The following is a 19281-nucleotide window of genomic DNA, read 5'->3' on the forward strand; positions in this document are numbered from 1 at the left end:
ATGGAACCTTTCTCTCTAAGAGTTAACTATAAACAGGACTGTAAATAATCCAGAATCCTAAATCTAAAATAACAATTGTAATGTTAAAATTAGGACATCATTGTTACTGAAAGAAGACTATCTATAAGAAAGAATGTTTTTCTCATGTTATCTTAAATAGAATTTAGCTTTTGATGCATTTCCTAAATAATTAATTAATTCGTAATTTTTAATTTTTTAATTTTATTATTATTTTTTTTTTCACTAGAGCTCATGCCAGTAGAATAACCAATGATCAAATCATTGTTTCTTTAGCTTACTGTGTATAATGTAACTCAGCTTGTCCTTGTATATTTGCATATACTCCAGATGATCATCTTAATATGAAGATCGAAACGTCGGGAAATTAAAAGAGTTATTTATAACACAGTTGTAAAAACCATGATTTCTAAAATGAATCTAAGCATAATCTTGAGAGATTTTAATAGTTATCACTTCCTCTGGGGATATAAAGAGGATGATGGCACCTTACTAGTGAACTGGATGGAAAATCAGAACCCCTCTATCTGATCTTTGATGCCAAAGATAAACCGAGCTTTCTCTCCTCTAGATGGGAAAGAGGATATAACCATGATTTGTGTTTCAGTACTGTGGACGATAATGGTGGCCACATCCCTATCTGTAGGAAAGTATTAGACAATTTTACAAATAGCCAACATCAACCTATAATCTATAAAGTAGGCCTAAATATTCCAATCATAAGAAGAGTATTAAAACCTAGGTGGAACTTTCTCAAAACTGACTGGGAATCTTTTAATTTCATAATTTTAGTATAAAGAATTCACAGAGAATTCTTTATACAATCTTTCACTGTTGCTATTCCAGCTTGGAAAATAATCTCCCCTAAAACCTGACAAAGACCCCACAATTGCTTTTAACTACCATCCTATTGCGTTGCTAAGCATCTGTCTGAAACTTCTCGAAAGAATGACATACAACAGAATTTCTCCAAGTATACATAATAGAACTCCTCAGGAACAGGCAGGCTTCAAACCTGACAGAAGTTGTTGTGATCAAGTACTGGCTTTCACAACCTTCATAGAGAACGGCTTTGAAAAACAATAATGGTATTCGTGGACCTCTCTGCTGCCTATTAGACAGTGTGGAGAGAGGGCCTCATTTTAAAATTCTTATAAAATATCCCATCACCAAAAGTATTTGATTAAGTACTTAATCTAATACTAGCAGACAGATGGATACAAGTAGCTCTCAATGAATCCAAAAGTAAATTCTTCATCATCATTAAATTCCTGCCATGTACCCTCAAGGTGTACAGGATATGATAGTACTACAAGAAAAATTTGCATCATTACTAATTTCCTGTCTACAATTTTCTTCCAAATCAGTCTGTTACTTGTCAAGACGCCAACATTATCAGATCTTATATTTCTATCATCTAAGGCACTTTATACCATATCAATCCATCTATATCTTGGTCTTCCTCTGGGTCATTTTCCTGCCAACCTGGCAGAAAACACTTGTTTTGCTAATCTTTCCTCCCCCATTCTGTTTAAGTGACCATACCACCTGAGATTAGCTCTGCTAATACATTCATGGATGCTGACAATGTCAAGTTCTTTCCTAATATCCTCATTTTTAAAATGATATTCCCATTGATGCCATCTGTTCATCTAATCTTTCTCAGGACTCTCATAGCTGCTGTCTCTAGTCTTTGGTCATGTGTTTTACTTCTGACCCATAAGTTAAAACTGGTTTGAACACTGTCTTGTATACAGCTAATTTAGTGTTCTGACAAATTTCTCTCTTATTCCATATGAATTTATTCAATTAACTCACTACCATACCAGCTTTGTTGATTCTGTTGTCTATTTCCATATTTAATTTACCATCTTCACTAAAAATCGTGCCTAAGTAGCTGAAATGTTTTACTTGTTACACAGGTTCTCTATTCACAACACAGTTGACATTTTCAATGATTCTACCTATTTTCATTGTCTTTGTCTTTTTATTGCTGACCTCCATACCATATCTATTACAACAGTTATTCAGTTTAGTCAGGGAATCTTGCAGACTCGTAGCGGATTTATTTAGAAGTATAACATTGTCTGCATAAAGCAGAGTTGACATTAACATTTCCAATTCTGATATCATGTTTAATACCACTTTCTTTCATAATGTGATCCATATAGATAATGAATAACAGAGGGGACAATGTACATCCTTGTCTCACACCAGATTTAACATTAAACCATCTTCCTGTACTTCCTTCAATTCTAACTGCTGACTTACAACTCAAATAAAGACTAAGTATTGCTTGATATAATGCTCCATTGACGCCATATAACTGTAGCGTATTGAATAGCTTCTCTCTTGGCACCTTTTCATATGTCTTTTCCAGATCTACAAAACTTAAATACAGATCTTTGTTATATTCTCATTATATCTTGACTATTTGTCATAAAGTGAAGATCTGATCCTGGCAGCCTCTATTTGGTCTGAATCCAGCTTGTTCTTCATCAAGCTTTTCTCCCACAATTCTTCTCAACCGTTTCTGAAGTATACTTGCATAAATCTTACCAGGAACACTCAGTAGGGAATACCTCTGTAATTCTCACATTCAGTTTTATTTCCCTTTTGATATATGGGTACTATGAAAGCTCTACTCCAATCATCGGGGATTAAATTCTTTAAGATTAAAAATGACCTACCACAGGGGTCAGCTAATTGCTTTTTAACTTATATATTAGAGATGTCCCAGTGACAACATCACAAAGATTCATGTATGCTGGCAATATTGCCATTGCAACTCAGCATTCTACATTCCAAAAAGCTGAGAACATCTTAACTGAAGATCTGGCTGTACTAGATAAATACCTTCGACAATGGCGATTACAGCCCAACCTGAACAAAACTGAAATTGCATCCTTTCATTTAAGTAATATCCAGGTTAACTAAAGCAATCCCTTGATTAGTGCACCTAACGCGTTCTTTAAAACAGGCGCATTAATCGAATATAATAACCTATGGGAAAAAGTATAATTCGTTCCCGATTTCTTTTTTGACCCTTAATTATTTTTATAAAAGAGTTAGAGTATGTCTCACGGCCTAGTTAAAGGAAAACCATGAAGCTGAAAGACAATACAACATATTCAGAATATAAATTTTATTATTCTACTTCTTAACAAAGAATTGAGCTAACGTAGTTTGGCGGCCATTTTGTTTCTTTTTTTTTCATATAACCGACGGTATGACCTTATTGCCACTTCTACTCTTCTGCAAATTTTACTGCTTCTCTCTTCATCAGGGTCAGCATCTAAGCACTGCTGCTTAAAAACTTTGATTGTATGAAAAATATTTTCAAATTGTTTCTGTGAAATCTCTTTTGATTGACTATTAGTGGTTAAATTTTCTTCATGTTCTTCAGGATCTTCCCACTGTGCATCTAAATTTAGCAGTTCGGAATCACTCAATTCTTCAGAATGAGATTTAATTAACTCTTGGACGTTATCATTGAAGGGGAGAAAGAAATGAAAGACGTACGAATTGGTCGCTAACACGCAAAATTACGTGCTTTATAGATAAAATTTCCCAACTGTTATACAAGCAAAATAGTTACCACTTTAAAAACTACAATGATCATAAAAGAGAAGTTAATTTTCCGACGTGTAATAATAAATAACTCATCCCAGAAGATGGATTGATTAACCAGATCCCAGAAGATGGAATGATCATAAAAGAGAAGTTCATTTTCCGACGTGGGATGAGTTATTTATTATTACATAAATAACTCATCCCATTATTATTCTACGCTATGTTATTTATTATTACATAAATAACATAGCGCAGAAGTGTTGAAGGGACTCAAATCTGTGGGCGTACTATAGCAGACGACATCAATTTTGGCGGTTAAAATTTGGAACATAGTATACATAGTGTATATGGAAGTAATGTAGTATGCCATTAAAAATAACTTTGTAAAATGTTTTAAATTGGTAACTAAATTATTTCATTCTGGTGAGTGATTTTTTAAAATAGTTAGCCATAAAAATGCATAGATAGAAAAATTTTTAAATCTGTAACATTTATTTTTAAGATGTATATAGGTGCACTAATCGAATTTGGTTATCGAAAAAAAATGACGCACTAATCAAGGGATTACCGTATATCCCAAAGGTTACTTCAGAAATAAACAGGTGAAATTTAACAATCATTCAAAATATCCAGGAGTTATCCTAGACAGAAGTTTGCCATTTAAATATCATCTAGAAAATATCGCAGCGCATTACCGCACTGTCTTTGGTCTATTCTACAGCAGAGTGTTGTGCTCCTGTGTGGCTAAACAGTGCACATGCTTCTTCAGTAAATGTCCAGCTGAATCAAACTATGAGGATAATCTCTGGTGCTCTAAGATCTGCTCCCGGCCACTAGCTCCCACGCTCAATAATATAGTCCCTACTTCGCTTCGCAGGACACAAGCCTTAAGCAAATTATGGACAAAAATAATTGGAAACAGTTCCTTGCCTATCCAGTAAGACATTTCCTTCCATACCTCACAAAGATTGCAATCCAGACACCCTGCCTGGAGGAGTGCGATACAAATGAACAACCAGAACTTCGACCTATGCAAGTCATGGGGAGAGTATTGGCTTCAACATACCTCCAATCTTCAAATTCCCATTTCAAATCCAACAACTCGTCTGGAAGGCTTCGATCTCCTTAGACATGTATAGACCACTTTAAATCAGATCAGAACAGGACAGGACATGGGAGACATAAACATCTCTTGCATAAATGGAACTGGTCTGATACTCCAAACTGTGAATGCGGAAGCGGGATCCAGACTATCAATCACATTGTACTCGAATGTCCTATCTACTCATTTCAGGCACTAAAGAGGTAATTAATTATGAGAATCTCTATAATCAGCTAACATCAATAATATGGCGTGATGAGTTAGATGGAAAATAAGTTCTGAGAAGAAATTGGTTAAAATGTGCCTAACATGAGCAATGTATAACTGTATACCAAGAGTCAAGTGAATAAAGTACAAGTGAAATATGAAATTAGGCAAGAAATGTGACAAAGTAACTTCTTTTAAGTTATGGAGAAAATATATGATCACATACATGAGAAGTATAAAAGGCAGGATAGTAAAGTAACAAGTACTTTTTTTCAACAGCAAACACCAAATGGGAAAAGCATCTAGATGCCAAATGTTTATTGTATTTCCTGTATTTTGAAATGACAAAAGCAATTTAATAAACATATGATCAAGTGTTACCTGACAAGAAGCCTATGTGAGTGACATCCAGTACTTGTAGCCTTCAGAAACTGGTCAAATCTCACTTCGATGTGAACTTTACCCTAAAAATAATACATAATTATTCTAATAACAGTAATAATAAAATCAATTTAATAAATTTGACTATTAGAAAAAGTATATAGTTTTTTTTTTTTAATATTTTCACACGAGAAATGATTTAAGAACTTGCAGTACCATACAGAGAAGTCATAAAACGAGAAAAGAAACTTTGATATTTCACTTGAATAATAAATTCTAGGAAAATACCTATGAAATAATAATAATAATAATAAAGTGCTTCTAGAGACCAAACATACCAGTACTTTTTCAAGCCGCTTCAGACCTCTACTAAACAGAATGGCAGTCTTAGAATAGGTGATGAAATTCATCTTTCACCTAAGAACATTCACAAAATGTCCATGCCCATGATAGGTTTCATGCAGATTACACCAAATGTTGGAACAGTATTCTAAATCACCATCATAACCATTTCTGAAATGCATATCCTCAAAATATACATGGTAGAATACAAGGTAGTATACAAAGTATACATGGCAGATAGTCTTACACAAATGAGAAATATAAATGGAATGAATACAGCACAGAAAAATAATTAAACACAAGTTTAATCATTTCTATATTTCATCTCTCAAAGAGATAATATCAAGGATATGATATGAAAATTGTAATAACACACAAAAAAGTAAAAAAAGTTAAACTAGAAGATTAAGTTCTCTGGTGGGTGGCCAATGAATGCTGTTGACCAGGAGGCCTAAGAATTAATGTTTCCCAAATTTTGAGAAGTTTAACAAAACCACATTTATTTAGATTAGGCTGGTTTTTTTAAATCTTCTGATGATTTTAATAAAAGTCCATTAAGTTTGTATTTTCTACAGTGAAGCATAAGTAGGTGTTTTTTTTTCACATCTGTTTTGGTGGAAAGTATCCAAAGCATAGACAGCAAGGCCTGATTGGCCATAAACACCTAGCCAAAGATAGAAGGAACAACTAATTTGTTAATCTTTTAGGCATTGTAGCCATTACACAGGAAGTCAAGAAAATAAAGGATAGTTCAGCTGTGTGAGAGAGGCCTGGTTAGAACAGAGGTTGGAGGCTCTGATGAAAAGGATTTTAATAATACCATAATGTTAAGGATGATGATGGGAAAGTTTGTGCATGTATGTGTAAAATTCAATGTAGCTTGAAATTTTACAGCGCATTACATCAATTTTTACAGAGGTCGTATCTAAAAGGATTGTAATATAAAGATAACATTTTATAAAAATAATATTTTATTGTATAATAAATTTAACCTGGCAAAAACAAAGTAAACAAAGAAAGGGTAAAGTTTGCAAGAAATAAAAGAAAATGCTATGTCACTCCAACCTATATATTATTGTTTAACAGTGCTTTTGAAACCATTGTTTGCAAGCTCTGTGTATGCCCACCATCAAGGTCACTCTGAAAAGGGAAGCAAAATTCACAAGTGTTCCGGTGTCCATCTAATTGGATTTGTGTAGTATACCAGGAGAAGAAAGAATGGGTCAGGCAAAACAGAAGATCAAAGAGTTGCTCCGAATTCTTCGGGGTCTCAACCTTTCGCGCAAGGCCCCGAAGATGGTGGAATAAAAGGGGATTGAGGATCAACAGAAATCATCGGCAGAGAGGCAAAAATTCCAGGAGTAGGATCCAGAGGACAGGACATTATGGCGAGCCATGCTAGAGAAGAAGCTGATCGGAATGACGAAAGAATTGCCAATGTAAATACCCGAGGCAGTGTCGGTCGGATGTTGTTCTGCCACAGGAGGTCAACCAAAGCCAATAGCTGCAGAGCGATCTTCAGGCGCCGAAAAATTTGCCCGCATGCTGAAACCTCTTGCCTGAGCTATTCAAGTACCGAAAAATTGCAGTCCAAAGCCTGCTACTATCCCAACGAAAAGACCCTGAAGCAAGACTCTTCAGATGGAAGCCTAAGGCCTGAGATGAAAAGAAAAGCATAGAGACTTTAGTACAAGACCTTTGGATGAGTGTGAGACACAGAGCCTCTGTAAGTTTGTTCCATCTTTTGTTATGCATTCCCTTTTACAACCTAGGAGATATGTTATAGATGGACTGATAAGAATTAACTTAATAGTAATAAGATGTGTCTATAAGAGTCATTTGGCATGTTAGAAATCGGTATGAAATTTGTGAAATAACTTAACATAGTTGGCTAAGCTCTTTGCAAGTGGATTAGAATTTTAATAAGTTGATTTTGTAAGCAGAAAGTAAATAAGTATTTGTGCTAAAGAGTTATATCTTTATGATAAAGATTTAATAGATAGGTAAGAGAAGGCAACCTCCCTATCGTTTGATTCATGTACTTTTCATACTAGTGTATATAAATGTGTTTTGTTTATATGTCAACAGAGTGCCGCCTGATCTTTCTAATTACAATGCACTGTTCCTAAATAAATGTAAACCAAGCAAGACAGCAGAAGCATGTAGTTAAGTGTAATTAGACCATGACTGTTTGTGTAAAATTTTACTGAAGGAATTTGTTAGAGAAAGAGAGACAGAGAGAGAGAGAAATTAACCGGCCATATTACTGAGTTTTATGCCAATTAAAAGATACTGGTGGCGCAGTCTTAACAAACAAATTTTCTAGTATCCCTAGGTACTATTCGTAGTGCGAATAGTATATGCAGCTAAACAGAGAATACATCATCAATATATCTTAACCAGACAGAAGGTTTGAGAAAGGCAGTATCAAGGGCATGTTTTTCAAAATGCTCCATATAGAAATTGGCTAGAGGAGAGAACCCAGTACTATATCCTCTATATACAGTGTCATTCCAAGTGAAGTGATCGGTATGGATAGCAAAATTAAAGAGATCAATGATGTTAAGAAGGGAAAACTTTTTCAGTAAAGTTAAAAGTGTCAGAAAAGGGGATAATGGTAATTAAAGAGGTAGCATCAAAGCTCACCATGATATTATTATTATCTAAAACTGAATTTTGGATTAAAGATCTAAAATGAGCAGAATTTTTTATAAAGATGAAATGCAGCAAGTAAGTAGGGGGATAAAAATTTAGATAACTGCTTGACTAGTTTAAAGGGAAATCAGTAGCATCTACTATGGAATGGAGAAGAATGTTGGGCTTATGGTATATCCTATATCTGCAGATATATGGATTACCTAATTCGTAAACCTTGTCTGGAATTTTTCTGGTGACCGAAGTTCTTTACAGAACGATTTTAAAAGAACAGAAGCATGGAAATAAAAGTTAAACTTTGACGTGAGCAAATCTGTGTACAAATGCACATATATGCAATATTTGATAAGAAGTTATATAAGAAGACATGTCAGAGGTTTTGAAGGCAGAGAGGTATGGGCCATCATCAAGTTTTTCGTGCTGCAAGAAAAGTCCACAACTCACATTCACCAAACTTTGTGTGAGACTTAAGGAGACTGTGCCCTTGCATATTCAACAGTTGCTAGATGGATGGCCAAGTTTAAAACTGGGTATTCTGAGACAACAGATGCCCTAGGTCAGGAAGATCTTCCACAGTGATTTCACCTGAAAATATTGATGCAGTGCATGCCATGATCCTTGATGATAGATAGGGAATGAGTTGGATCATTATCACCAACATCTGGATGTCAGGAGGGGAAAAGAAGCTCTCAGTGAAGTGAGTCCCCAAATGCTTGAATGCCAACCAAAAGAGAGAAAAAGTGTGCTGTCATCTCATGGGATTTGGAGTCATTTTTTGTTTCATATTGTGACTGTTGATGAAACATGGCTTCATCATTATGATCCAGAGACCAAACAACAATCGATGTAGTGAAAACACAAAGGTTCTCCATGGCCAAAGAAGTTCTGAACCCAAAAGTTTGCAGGGAAGGTTCTTGCCATTGTCTTTTGGGATGTGGATGGTGTAATCCTTACAAGTACTTCAAAAACTGTCAGACTGTTACAGCAGAAGTTTATTTAACAGCTCTAAAAGGAATTAAAGGAGGTACTGAAGGAAAAATGCTGCAAGAAACTGAGCAGAAGTGTGTTGCTTTTGTAGGATAATGCACTTGCTCACACTGCTCATGAAACCCAATACAATATACAATTTCAGCTTTCAATGTCTGTCTCACCTACCCTATTTGTCTGACAAATAGGGTGGGTGAGACAGACATTCTGACAGACTGGCCCCATCTGACTATTTCCTATTCCCAAATTTAAAGAAACACTTCAAAGGAACAAAATTTTTCCACAGATGATGAAGTCATATCTGCAGCTGAGGACTGGTTTGTGCAACAAGGAAAAGACTTTTTTTCTCAGAGGATTGCAAATGATGCAGCAGCATTGTAACAAGCATACAACACTTCATGGGGAATATGTAAAATAATGTGTAAGTTACATGGTTCTATCTCAATTTCTTTATTATTATTATTATTACCCAAGACCCCATGGAGTCAAAGATTCATCTGGGATGGTGAAAACTTTTCAGCACATCCTCATATGTTAAATGGAGGATTGCTTAGGAGTTAAAGTTAAATAATTAAAAGGTGACATCCAAAGCCTGTAAGGAATAAAGAGTCAACCAGGACTTCTAACCAATGTCCAATCTTTACCTTTTCATTGTGCATCTTGATACTGAATGGCTGGTAGTCTGGGAATTGGCCAACCAAATCATGTTCTATATTCGATTAAACCCAAAACAAAATGATGACATAACATGAAATATCATGAGAACTAGAGTATTATCCAGCTAAACAAGGACCTCACCGTTTTTGTCAGGGAATCATATATAGTCATATATTTCCCATATACAAGTAATGAAAAAGTGTGATATTTTATTAATAAAATATGGGAAATATGACTTCTGCATTATTTCACCCTCAGTATTTTCAATCGTAATAAAGGTCGAAACCGATATGGGTAGTGGCCCTTCCCATAATACATGGCAATGCACATGTCCAAAGGGGAAGAGTGAAATGCATTATATGATAATACTGAGACAACTGATGTGGAATCAACATCTATATATATATATACACCCACAAAAAGCCTAATTATAAAGATACTTCACATGAAAACTTTTGTTTGTTCATGCTTGATTAAATTATTAAAAAAATAATTAAATTTGTCAGGTATAATTTACTTTCTGACCAGAGGGGAAAAAAAGCTACTTTATATAAGATAATGTTATACTTCTAAATAAATCTAATGAAAATTTTTAGTACACAAATTAAAAAACTGCTGTAACAAATTTGGTATGAAAGTTAGTGGTGACTGAAAATATGGTCAGAGCAGGCTATGAGGCTAGTGTATTATGTCTGTAAATTGTGTTGGTTCTTCTGGTTGGTTGGCCTGTATGAAAATTAGTAATAAAAAAGATAAACTATGAAAACAGGTGGGAATATGGAAATTATTTCACAATGGTAAACCTACAGAGAAAATAAAATATTTAGAAAAAAGCTTAGAAATATAGGAAAGAATACTGTAAAAGGAATCATCCATGATAAAAGTGACACAAACTGAAGACAAAGATTTCTGGCTGTCTAAAGTAATTACTTTCAAAGACTAATTGAAAGTAATTACTTCAAAGCAATGGGAATAACACAAGCAGGGAATGGTAGTAGAAAATATTCAAGAAGAATGCAAACAGGAGTACCTATCGATACTTGGGATAGAAAAAGCTATCAAAAGTTTGAAATGAAAGACAGCCAGATAGATGATATTCAACTGAAAATGCTCAAATATGCTCTGGTATAAAAGTTTGTACTACACTGCAAAATTCAGATCTGGTCAGAAGGTCAAATTCCAGGTGAGAGGAGTAAAGTAGAGCTATTAATAATGCCCCTTTTATACAAAGGGTAAATGAAACTGCATGTGAAAGTTATAGGGGAATTTCCCTACTGAATGTAACTGGTAAGATTTATTCATACTTGAGAAAAGCTTATGAAAAATTGTGGAAGGAGAAACTTGGAGTAAAGCAACCTGGGTTCAGGCAAAACAGAGGTCAGGATCAGATTTTCACTTTAAGATGATTAGTTTTAGAAATCATGAGAATAAAACAAAGGTCTGTATTTAAGTTTCATAGATCTGGAAAAGGCATACGACAAGGTGTCATTGAAAAAGGTTGTTCAAAATGCTTCAATTATATCATGTAAATAGCATATTATATCAAGCAACATAGTCTTTATCTGAGTTGTAAGTTAGCAGTTAGAATTGAAGGAGATACAGGAAGATGGTTTGATGTTAAATCAGGTGCAAGACAAGGCTGCACATTAACTCCACTGTTATTCATTATTTATATGGATCACATTCTGGAGGAAAGTGACATTAAACCTGATATCAAAATTGGAGATGTTGATCTCAGCTCTTTACTGTATGTAGATGATGTTATACTCCTAAATAAATCCTGCAGACTTCTGCAGGATACTTTAACTAAATTTAATAACTATAGTAGATTTGGTATGAAAATCAGCAATAAAAAGAAAAAGATTCTTTCATTTCAGCTATTCAGACACAATTTTTAGTGAAGATGGCAAATAGACAACAGCATTTTTCAAAGCTGGTATGGTATGAACAAGTGATTAAATTTATATGGAACAAGAGAGAAACACTAAACTATCTGTATACAAGGCAATATTTAAATTGATTTTTAACTTATGGATCCAAGAACTGGATCAAAGACTAGAGACTACAGATATGAGAGCTCTAAGAAAGATTAGGACAGTGAATAGATGGCATCAATGGTAGAATGATATTAAAAACAAGGACATTAGGAAGGAACTTGATATTATTAGAATTCCGGTGTCTGCAGAGCAAATTTTAGGTGGTATGGTCACTTAAACAGAATGAGAAAGGAAACGATTAGCAAAACAGATTTAATGCCAGGATGTAAGGAAAAAGACCAAGATCTAGTTGAAGTGATACTGTAACAAATGCCTTAAAGGTCAAAATATAAAATCTGACGATGTTGGAATCATGATAGATAACAGATTAATTTGGAAGAAAATTGTTGATAGGAGGATAGCAATGATGGAAAAAGTTCATGTGGTATTATCATAATATCCTGTACCCCCCCCCGGTACATGTCAGGAATTTGATTATGAGAAATTAGTCAAAACACTAAACCAGCAGTATGCAAACCAATTTTAACTTATGGATACAAGGGGTTTAGTTAGAAATAAAACCATTGATCAAAGACTAGAGACCAGAAATATGAGAATTCTGGTAAAGATTAGTGGGATTTACAAATAGCACTAATGGCAAAAATTTTTAAAAGAAAAATTTTGCCATTAGATGTCTGTGCCAGAGTCAGTTTTAGTCACTTAAACAGAATGGGAGAAAGCTTGGCAAAACAGGTGCTAGACACCAGGATGCCACAAAAAAGAATACAGGTGAACTGATATATTGTGAACTATTGTGAACAGTGTCTTAGATAACAAATAAGGGCCTATCAATATTGGAGACATAAGAAATAAAAGATTAATTTGAATGAATGTCGAGTTAGTAATAATGTAAACTTTCTTATATACTACTATTATCAGAGTATCCCGTGCAGTCCATGAGAATGCATATAAGGAGTTAATGATAATGTTAAATGGAGAGACTTTAAAAAGATTTAATGAATACAATGATTTAGGTGGATTTTGGTTGACAGGAAATATAAGTTCAGGAATCATGTATCAATTAGTAAAGCTTGGCAGATTGTGGGTTTAATTAAAAGTAACATCCCTTGTGAAAGAAAAAGTTTGACAACATTACATAAGTTAATCAAATTGTGGCTCTTAGATTGGTTTTTCTTCAGGTGCTCCAGTTTTTCCCTTAAAAACATAAGACCTGCCTCAAATACATTTGGTAACAGTTATATGTATTATAAAGGTCTTAAAAAAATACAAATTTGAGTAATTTGTGAATTTTTATTTCGCTACCTTAATGGACTGTCTCCTGGCGGAAGAGCATATGACGATGATGATGATAATAACAACAATATCCTTAATTAGAATGTGCTTGTATTCTTCTACCTTTTCATTATTTATTTTTATATTTTCTTTTGTATCCTATGGAATACAAAACTGCTTCAAAATCTGCATGTCAATCTCATAAAATATGGAGTAGAAACCTGTATCATATCTCATATCCAACATTCCATGCTTCTAAGACACTTCGGACCAAATCAATTCACTTAGACATTGGTCTTTCTCTGGGTCTCTTTCCTGCCATCTTGGCATCAAACAGCTGTTTTGTTAATTTTTCTTCGCCTGTTCTATTTAGGTGGATATATCACCCCAGATTAGCTCTGTTGACACATTCTTGAATATTAATAATGTCAAGTTCCTTTCTAATATGATTTGGCCATTAATGCCATTAGTTAACTCCCCCTAATTTTTCTCAGCACTTGATCACTCTTTGATCAAGTGCTTTATTTCTAACCCAACTCTCAGATCCATAACTTAAAACTGGTTTGAACACTGTCTTGTATACTGCTAGTTTGCTCTTTGGGATAATTTCTCTCTTACTCCACATAAATTTATTCAGCTGGCTACCCACCATACAGCTTTGCTTATTCTGTTGTCTATTTCCAGATTTAACCTGCCATCTTCACTAAAACTGTGCCTAAATAGCTGAAATAATTTACTTTTTCTAGAGGATCTCCATTCACAATGCAGCTAAAGTTTTCTATGCTCCTGTCTATTTTCATAGTTTTGGTCTTTTTATTCCTGATCTTCATGGCAAATTTGTTACAGTTATTATTTAATTTAGTTAATGAATTGTGGAGACTTGCACTAGATGCGCTTGGGAGTACAACATCATTTGCATAAAACAAAGAGCTAAGTTTGACATCGCCAATTCTAATATCTTTGATAATGTGATCCATATAGATGATAAATAAGAGTGGAGATAATGTGCATCCTTGTATTACTCCTGATTTTACATCAAACCATCTTCATGTGTTTCCTTCAATTCTAACTGACAACTTAAATATAGACTATGTATTGCTCTGTATAATTTCCATTCACCCCATATAATTGTAGTATTTTAAAAAGTTTTCTCTGGGCACCTTGTCGTGTGCCTTTTCCAGATCTATAAAACTTAAGTACAGATTGTTGTCATATTCCCACGATTTTTCAATTATTTGTCTTAAAGTGAAAATCTGATCTTGACAACCTCTATTTGGTCTGAACCAAGCTTGTTCTTTTCCAAGTTTATCTTCCACAATCTTTCTCAGCTTCTTTTCAAGTATGTTTGCATAATCTTACCTGGCACACTCAGTATAGAAATTCCTCTCTAAATCTCACATTCAGCTCTATTCCCTTTTTTTTTATAGATGGGTACTATGAGAGCCCTACTCCAATCATTGGGAATTCAACCTTCTGACCAGGACCTCTAAATTATGCAGTGCAGCCACTGTGAAAAGTTTATACCTCCATACTTAAGCATTTCTGGTCAGATATCATCTACTGCAGCTGCCTTTTCACTTTCCACGTTTTTTTATGGCTTTTCTGCCTCATACTGATATGTAATCATCTTTGCATTCCTCTTGAAAATATTCTAGTATAGTTCTGTCCCGCTTCGTTCGTTTAAGTCTTTCAAAGTAATTACTCCAAAAATCTAGGATATCCTTATCTTCACTTTACATGTCACCTTTATCATTGGTGATTCCTTTTACAGTACTCTTTCCATCATTTCTAAGCTTCTTCAATAACCTCCAGAACATTTTGCCACCTTCCTGATATTTATTTTCTGTATTCTTACCCAAAGTCTTCTCATGACTTTTGTTTGACTATTTTTACACATGGCTTAGATCTGTGACTTATTTGCTAGAAATGTTTGGTTTGCTTTCTTCTTTACCAGGATTGCTTCTTTAACTTCTTGTGTCCACCATGGCTTTCTGATTTTTCTATCCTTGTAGACAATTTTACGACATATCTTCCTAGCTGAATCAATCAATGTCTTCTTCAGAGTTTGCCTCTGAGACTCCAAGGTTTGGTTCTTGTTTTCAATTTGTTTCATTTTTTCTTCGATAATGTTTCTAAAATAGAGTTTACAATTTACTTATAAAAGCTGCTGAACTTTAATTTTTTTTAAAAAACTTTCTTACATACTGTTCTTTTTAATGTGATATCCATTTTAATCCTGCTTAGTACTAATAATGGTCATTTCCAATTTCAAATCCTCTGTAAACCCTTGTATCTTGAACAAGCATGATGATGTTATCACTATTAACAACAACATAGTCAATGAGGCTTTTCTTATTTCTTGTGTCTTCTCTCCATGTCAACTTGTGCACATCTCTATGTTGAAACACGGTGTTAGTAATGACTAGTCCATGTCCTGAGCAGAAGTTCAGTAAATACTTACCATTATTATTAGCTTTGCCGTTTTAGAGAAAACGCTGTCCAGATCTCCAACAAAGACTTTTTCCTTTTTTTTTTTTTTTTTTATATATATATATCAGCTGCCCATTCTAATGACTCAAAAAATTTCTCTATTTCTTCTTTAGAAATAGGCACAAATAAGTTTCATTCCAAATAGTATGAGCTGAAAAGCTGGGAGTACCAGAGAAGATCTGCACATGTGTGATAAGTCTGGAATATTTCACGGATTTTTGAGGCCATGTTGCTTAAATAGTAGAATTTTAATACTGAAAGCCCTATGCTTCCATTTGTTTCTTTGAGAGGTGAAGAAATTACTTTTTAACTTCCTAGTATAAGCTGACCAAAAAAAAAAAAATTGAACAGGTTTACCATATTACTGGTTTTTCTTCGGCTTCTGTAATGTCTAATATTTATTATGTGCAGCTGAGCAGGGAAGATTATGAGTAAGTTCTATAGCTTCAGAAGAAAAGGAAAGTTGCCCAATTTTCCAGTCTAAGGTTTCAATATTTTTTGTAGTATATAAGTTCTTGAACTAGCAGTATTAGACAGGTGGAGAAAGGAATTCCAAACATGGTGAGAGGTTCTTTCTTAGGGGTTAGTTCAAAGGGAATGCCTCTGTGATCCAAAAACTTTTAATTTTGTCTTGTCAACATTGACAGTTAGTCCACTGATTTTTCTTAATTTTTCAAAAAATCACCCCCCCCCCCAAAAAAAATGTATATTGAATCATTATCCCTAAAAGTGCCTACTACATCACCTCATATATTAATACTTTATTTTCCTTCATTGGAGGGAACTGTTATTCCTTGCACAGCATAAAAATTGTCAACTTCCCGAAAGAAAAGCTCTAGAACCAATGTAAAGAGCAGACTAAAAGAGCAAACATTGTTCGACTACTTATCTGGATTTTGAATGGGTTCTGAAGGAACCCATTAACTAGGAAGAGGATAATTGTATTGCCATAGGCTCCTTTAATGAAATAGCAGTCATTTGTCCCTTACAATTTGCTGGAGGATGTGGAACAGAAAGGGATGCCAGACATTATGAAATGCTTGAAAAAGATCCACTGAAAATACTGCCATTGGCTACTTTTTCATATTAACTAAGCAGAGTAGATAACTTAGCAGAAACAGATTAAATTTTACTGCTGAACTTGGAACTCCATACACCTGTGCACTTTTGATTATGTATCTCATTCCTATATTGAGCTTATTATAGTCAGTATAAGATGGAGAAATAGGCTTCCAGCTGTTGATTAAGGTATGATCACTATTAGATTTTTTAATGAGGATGGTGTGGCTTGCTACAAATTCACTTGGTATGTGACCTGTAGAGAGAAAAATTTTGTACCAGAATGAACATGAGAAAAAAATAAAATATTTGAAAACTCATATCAAAAATCCCACCTGCAATATGTAAGTAGGAAATGTTCTCATCTCTGTTCTGCTAATGCTTTTTATTCCTAAAAGGGAGTTGACGAAGCCATTTTGGCCTTATCTAACTTTTGGAGACTGAGGGATAGTCAATCTCCATCCTTAACCAATCAGAGATAGCTAACCCAAACTATGAATGATTTTAAGTAGCATCCAGTGAATGGCAGACAACTTTCCCCATCTCATGGCTCCTGATAATAATGTAATATATCATAGTCTGAAAGTGTGGGGTTCTACAGTTGATTTTCTTGATTCTTGTGTAGAGGCTTAAGTGCTGTGAGGACATTATGTTGGAGGTTTAATGGATTTTTTTACAACACTCAGAATGAATTAAATTAGAATTTAATACTCCTATATTTCGTCCTAGTCACTAGGACATCTACGGGGATTACAAAAATAATTAATGTAACATGCACACAAAAACTTGTCATATAGATTTTCTTGAGTTGTGGGATTAAAAACCTGAAAAGCTCTACTTGCCCATGCTAGATAATGACTAACTTCGGAACGATTCAAAGAAAGGCTCAGAAAAAGTTCCTCTAGTTAGGAATTAGAATCAAACTTAGAACAGTCTTTCTTTAAGCAGCACTGCATTATGGATGCAGATTCTATTTTTACAATTACTATAACAATGCTGACTATGTTATAGTAATTAAAACCTAATTATTTGTATGTCATTTGAACATGGTCCATCACAGCTAAATAACTTGGCTTTGTAATCTATTAATGCTATGATAGGGCATTTAATGCAGACTGCACAGTTTGCTATGTCTATCAACTGCACATACATACATTCTCAGGCCAGCGTGTCAGTTTTGGAATGAAAAACCAGAGTTCCCATTAAAAAAAAAAAAAAACACTATAGCATGAAACTGGCTAACTAACCTCCAGTTAAAAAGATCTTAGTCTTAAATAGAATTTGACACCTGGTCTTTTCAGTCAAGTGCATTATTAGCAACTGAGCTATAGAGTCTCTAAAGAACTGCTTTATATCCTAATTTTTTTTAATGTTTAATTTTTGTAATAATCTAATGCAGATAAAAACTAACTATCAGAATCAATAAATATTTTATGTATTTTCTTTATAACAAAATAGGATTTAATAAACACTGCTAATTTTATAAGGTCAAAATGCAAATTATGAGTTTTATAATAAAGTTCCAAAAAAGATAAAGCAGTAAAAAATATCTACAACATATTATAAACGACAGAATTTACCTGAACTTCTGAATCTGCATCAACTGGTAAAATAGGGAACCAATGATCTTTCCCATGATACTTTTGAAGATCTTCTCTCTTGATTGCTACCTTACCTAGAACTTTATCTTTATTTACAGCACGCTCTTTGTCATATAGATACAGAGACAAAAAACGAAACTTTCTTGGCACTTCAAATTGGAACTCTTCTCCAAAAAACGGGCTTTAAAAGAAGAAATCAATATTTTCTCAAGAAAAAAAAAATAGCAACTTTTGATTGCAGAATTTATTATCTAAATAAGTTTACATACACACTAACTTCAAACAGGCATTTTTGATAAATATCTAGAAATTTAATTTTAATACCCAGATTTTACAAGCTGTTTACCGCTTGTAAAATCTGGATATCAAAATTAATACCCACACTGACTGGCCAGAAAATCAGAAACTCTGCCATATTATATAGGTCCACATAGTTTAATAGAGGCTTAATTTCAATGCAACATGGATTCTTACAGGTATTTGAGAATAACTTGATTTTGCAACAAAGATCTCTTTGTTACAGGATGACTTCAATTATCCCCAAATACCTTTAAGAATCTATGTTATATTTGGTATTTTAGTGATTACAATGGTAGATTCAATATACATCATATTCTAATACTTGTAAAATATTCAACTGGTTTAATATCAAGGGAGTTAACAAGTGGCCTGGGAAGATAATGTCACCATTGTGTTTAAGCTACTGACAGACAAAGATGATGTGTTAGACAGAGAGCTTCAAAATCATCTTCCATTAAGCTATTGTTTTCAAGATAAGAATGTAATAATGTAGGATTTATATAATATGACATGAAATCGTTTTCTCTTCAAGGATTAGGCATATGCCTGTTCTGGCTTGACTGGTCTTACCATCTTGTAGCTGGTCTCCCTCTCATTCTCTTCCCTTTGGTCTATATTTATCCACCTCTTTTGTTTTCTT

The 19281-nt window shown here is 34.0% G+C and overlaps 1 protein-coding gene across 1 annotated transcript in view; it reads right to left on the reverse strand.

Moving 5' to 3' along the window:
- The window catches only part of RasGAP1 (Ras GTPase activating protein 1), a 210612-nt gene that overhangs the window by 146385 nt on the left and 44946 nt on the right, over positions 1–19281 (reverse strand). Inside the window, exons 3-4 of the mRNA XM_090414179.1 lie at positions 18321–18522; positions 5282–5364 (exon numbers count right to left, since the gene is read on the reverse strand). Of these exons, the coding sequence (XP_090270305.1) occupies positions 5282–5364; positions 18321–18522 (285 nt within the window). The remainder of the gene's footprint in view (positions 1–5281; positions 5365–18320; positions 18523–19281) is intronic.

Source organism: Typopeltis vanoorti, chromosome 24, assembly GCF_054136105.1.
Source record: "Typopeltis vanoorti isolate ZY-2024b chromosome 24, IOZ_Tvanoo_1.0, whole genome shotgun sequence".
Classification (NCBI taxonomy): Eukaryota; Metazoa; Arthropoda; class Arachnida; order Uropygi; family Thelyphonidae; genus Typopeltis; species Typopeltis vanoorti.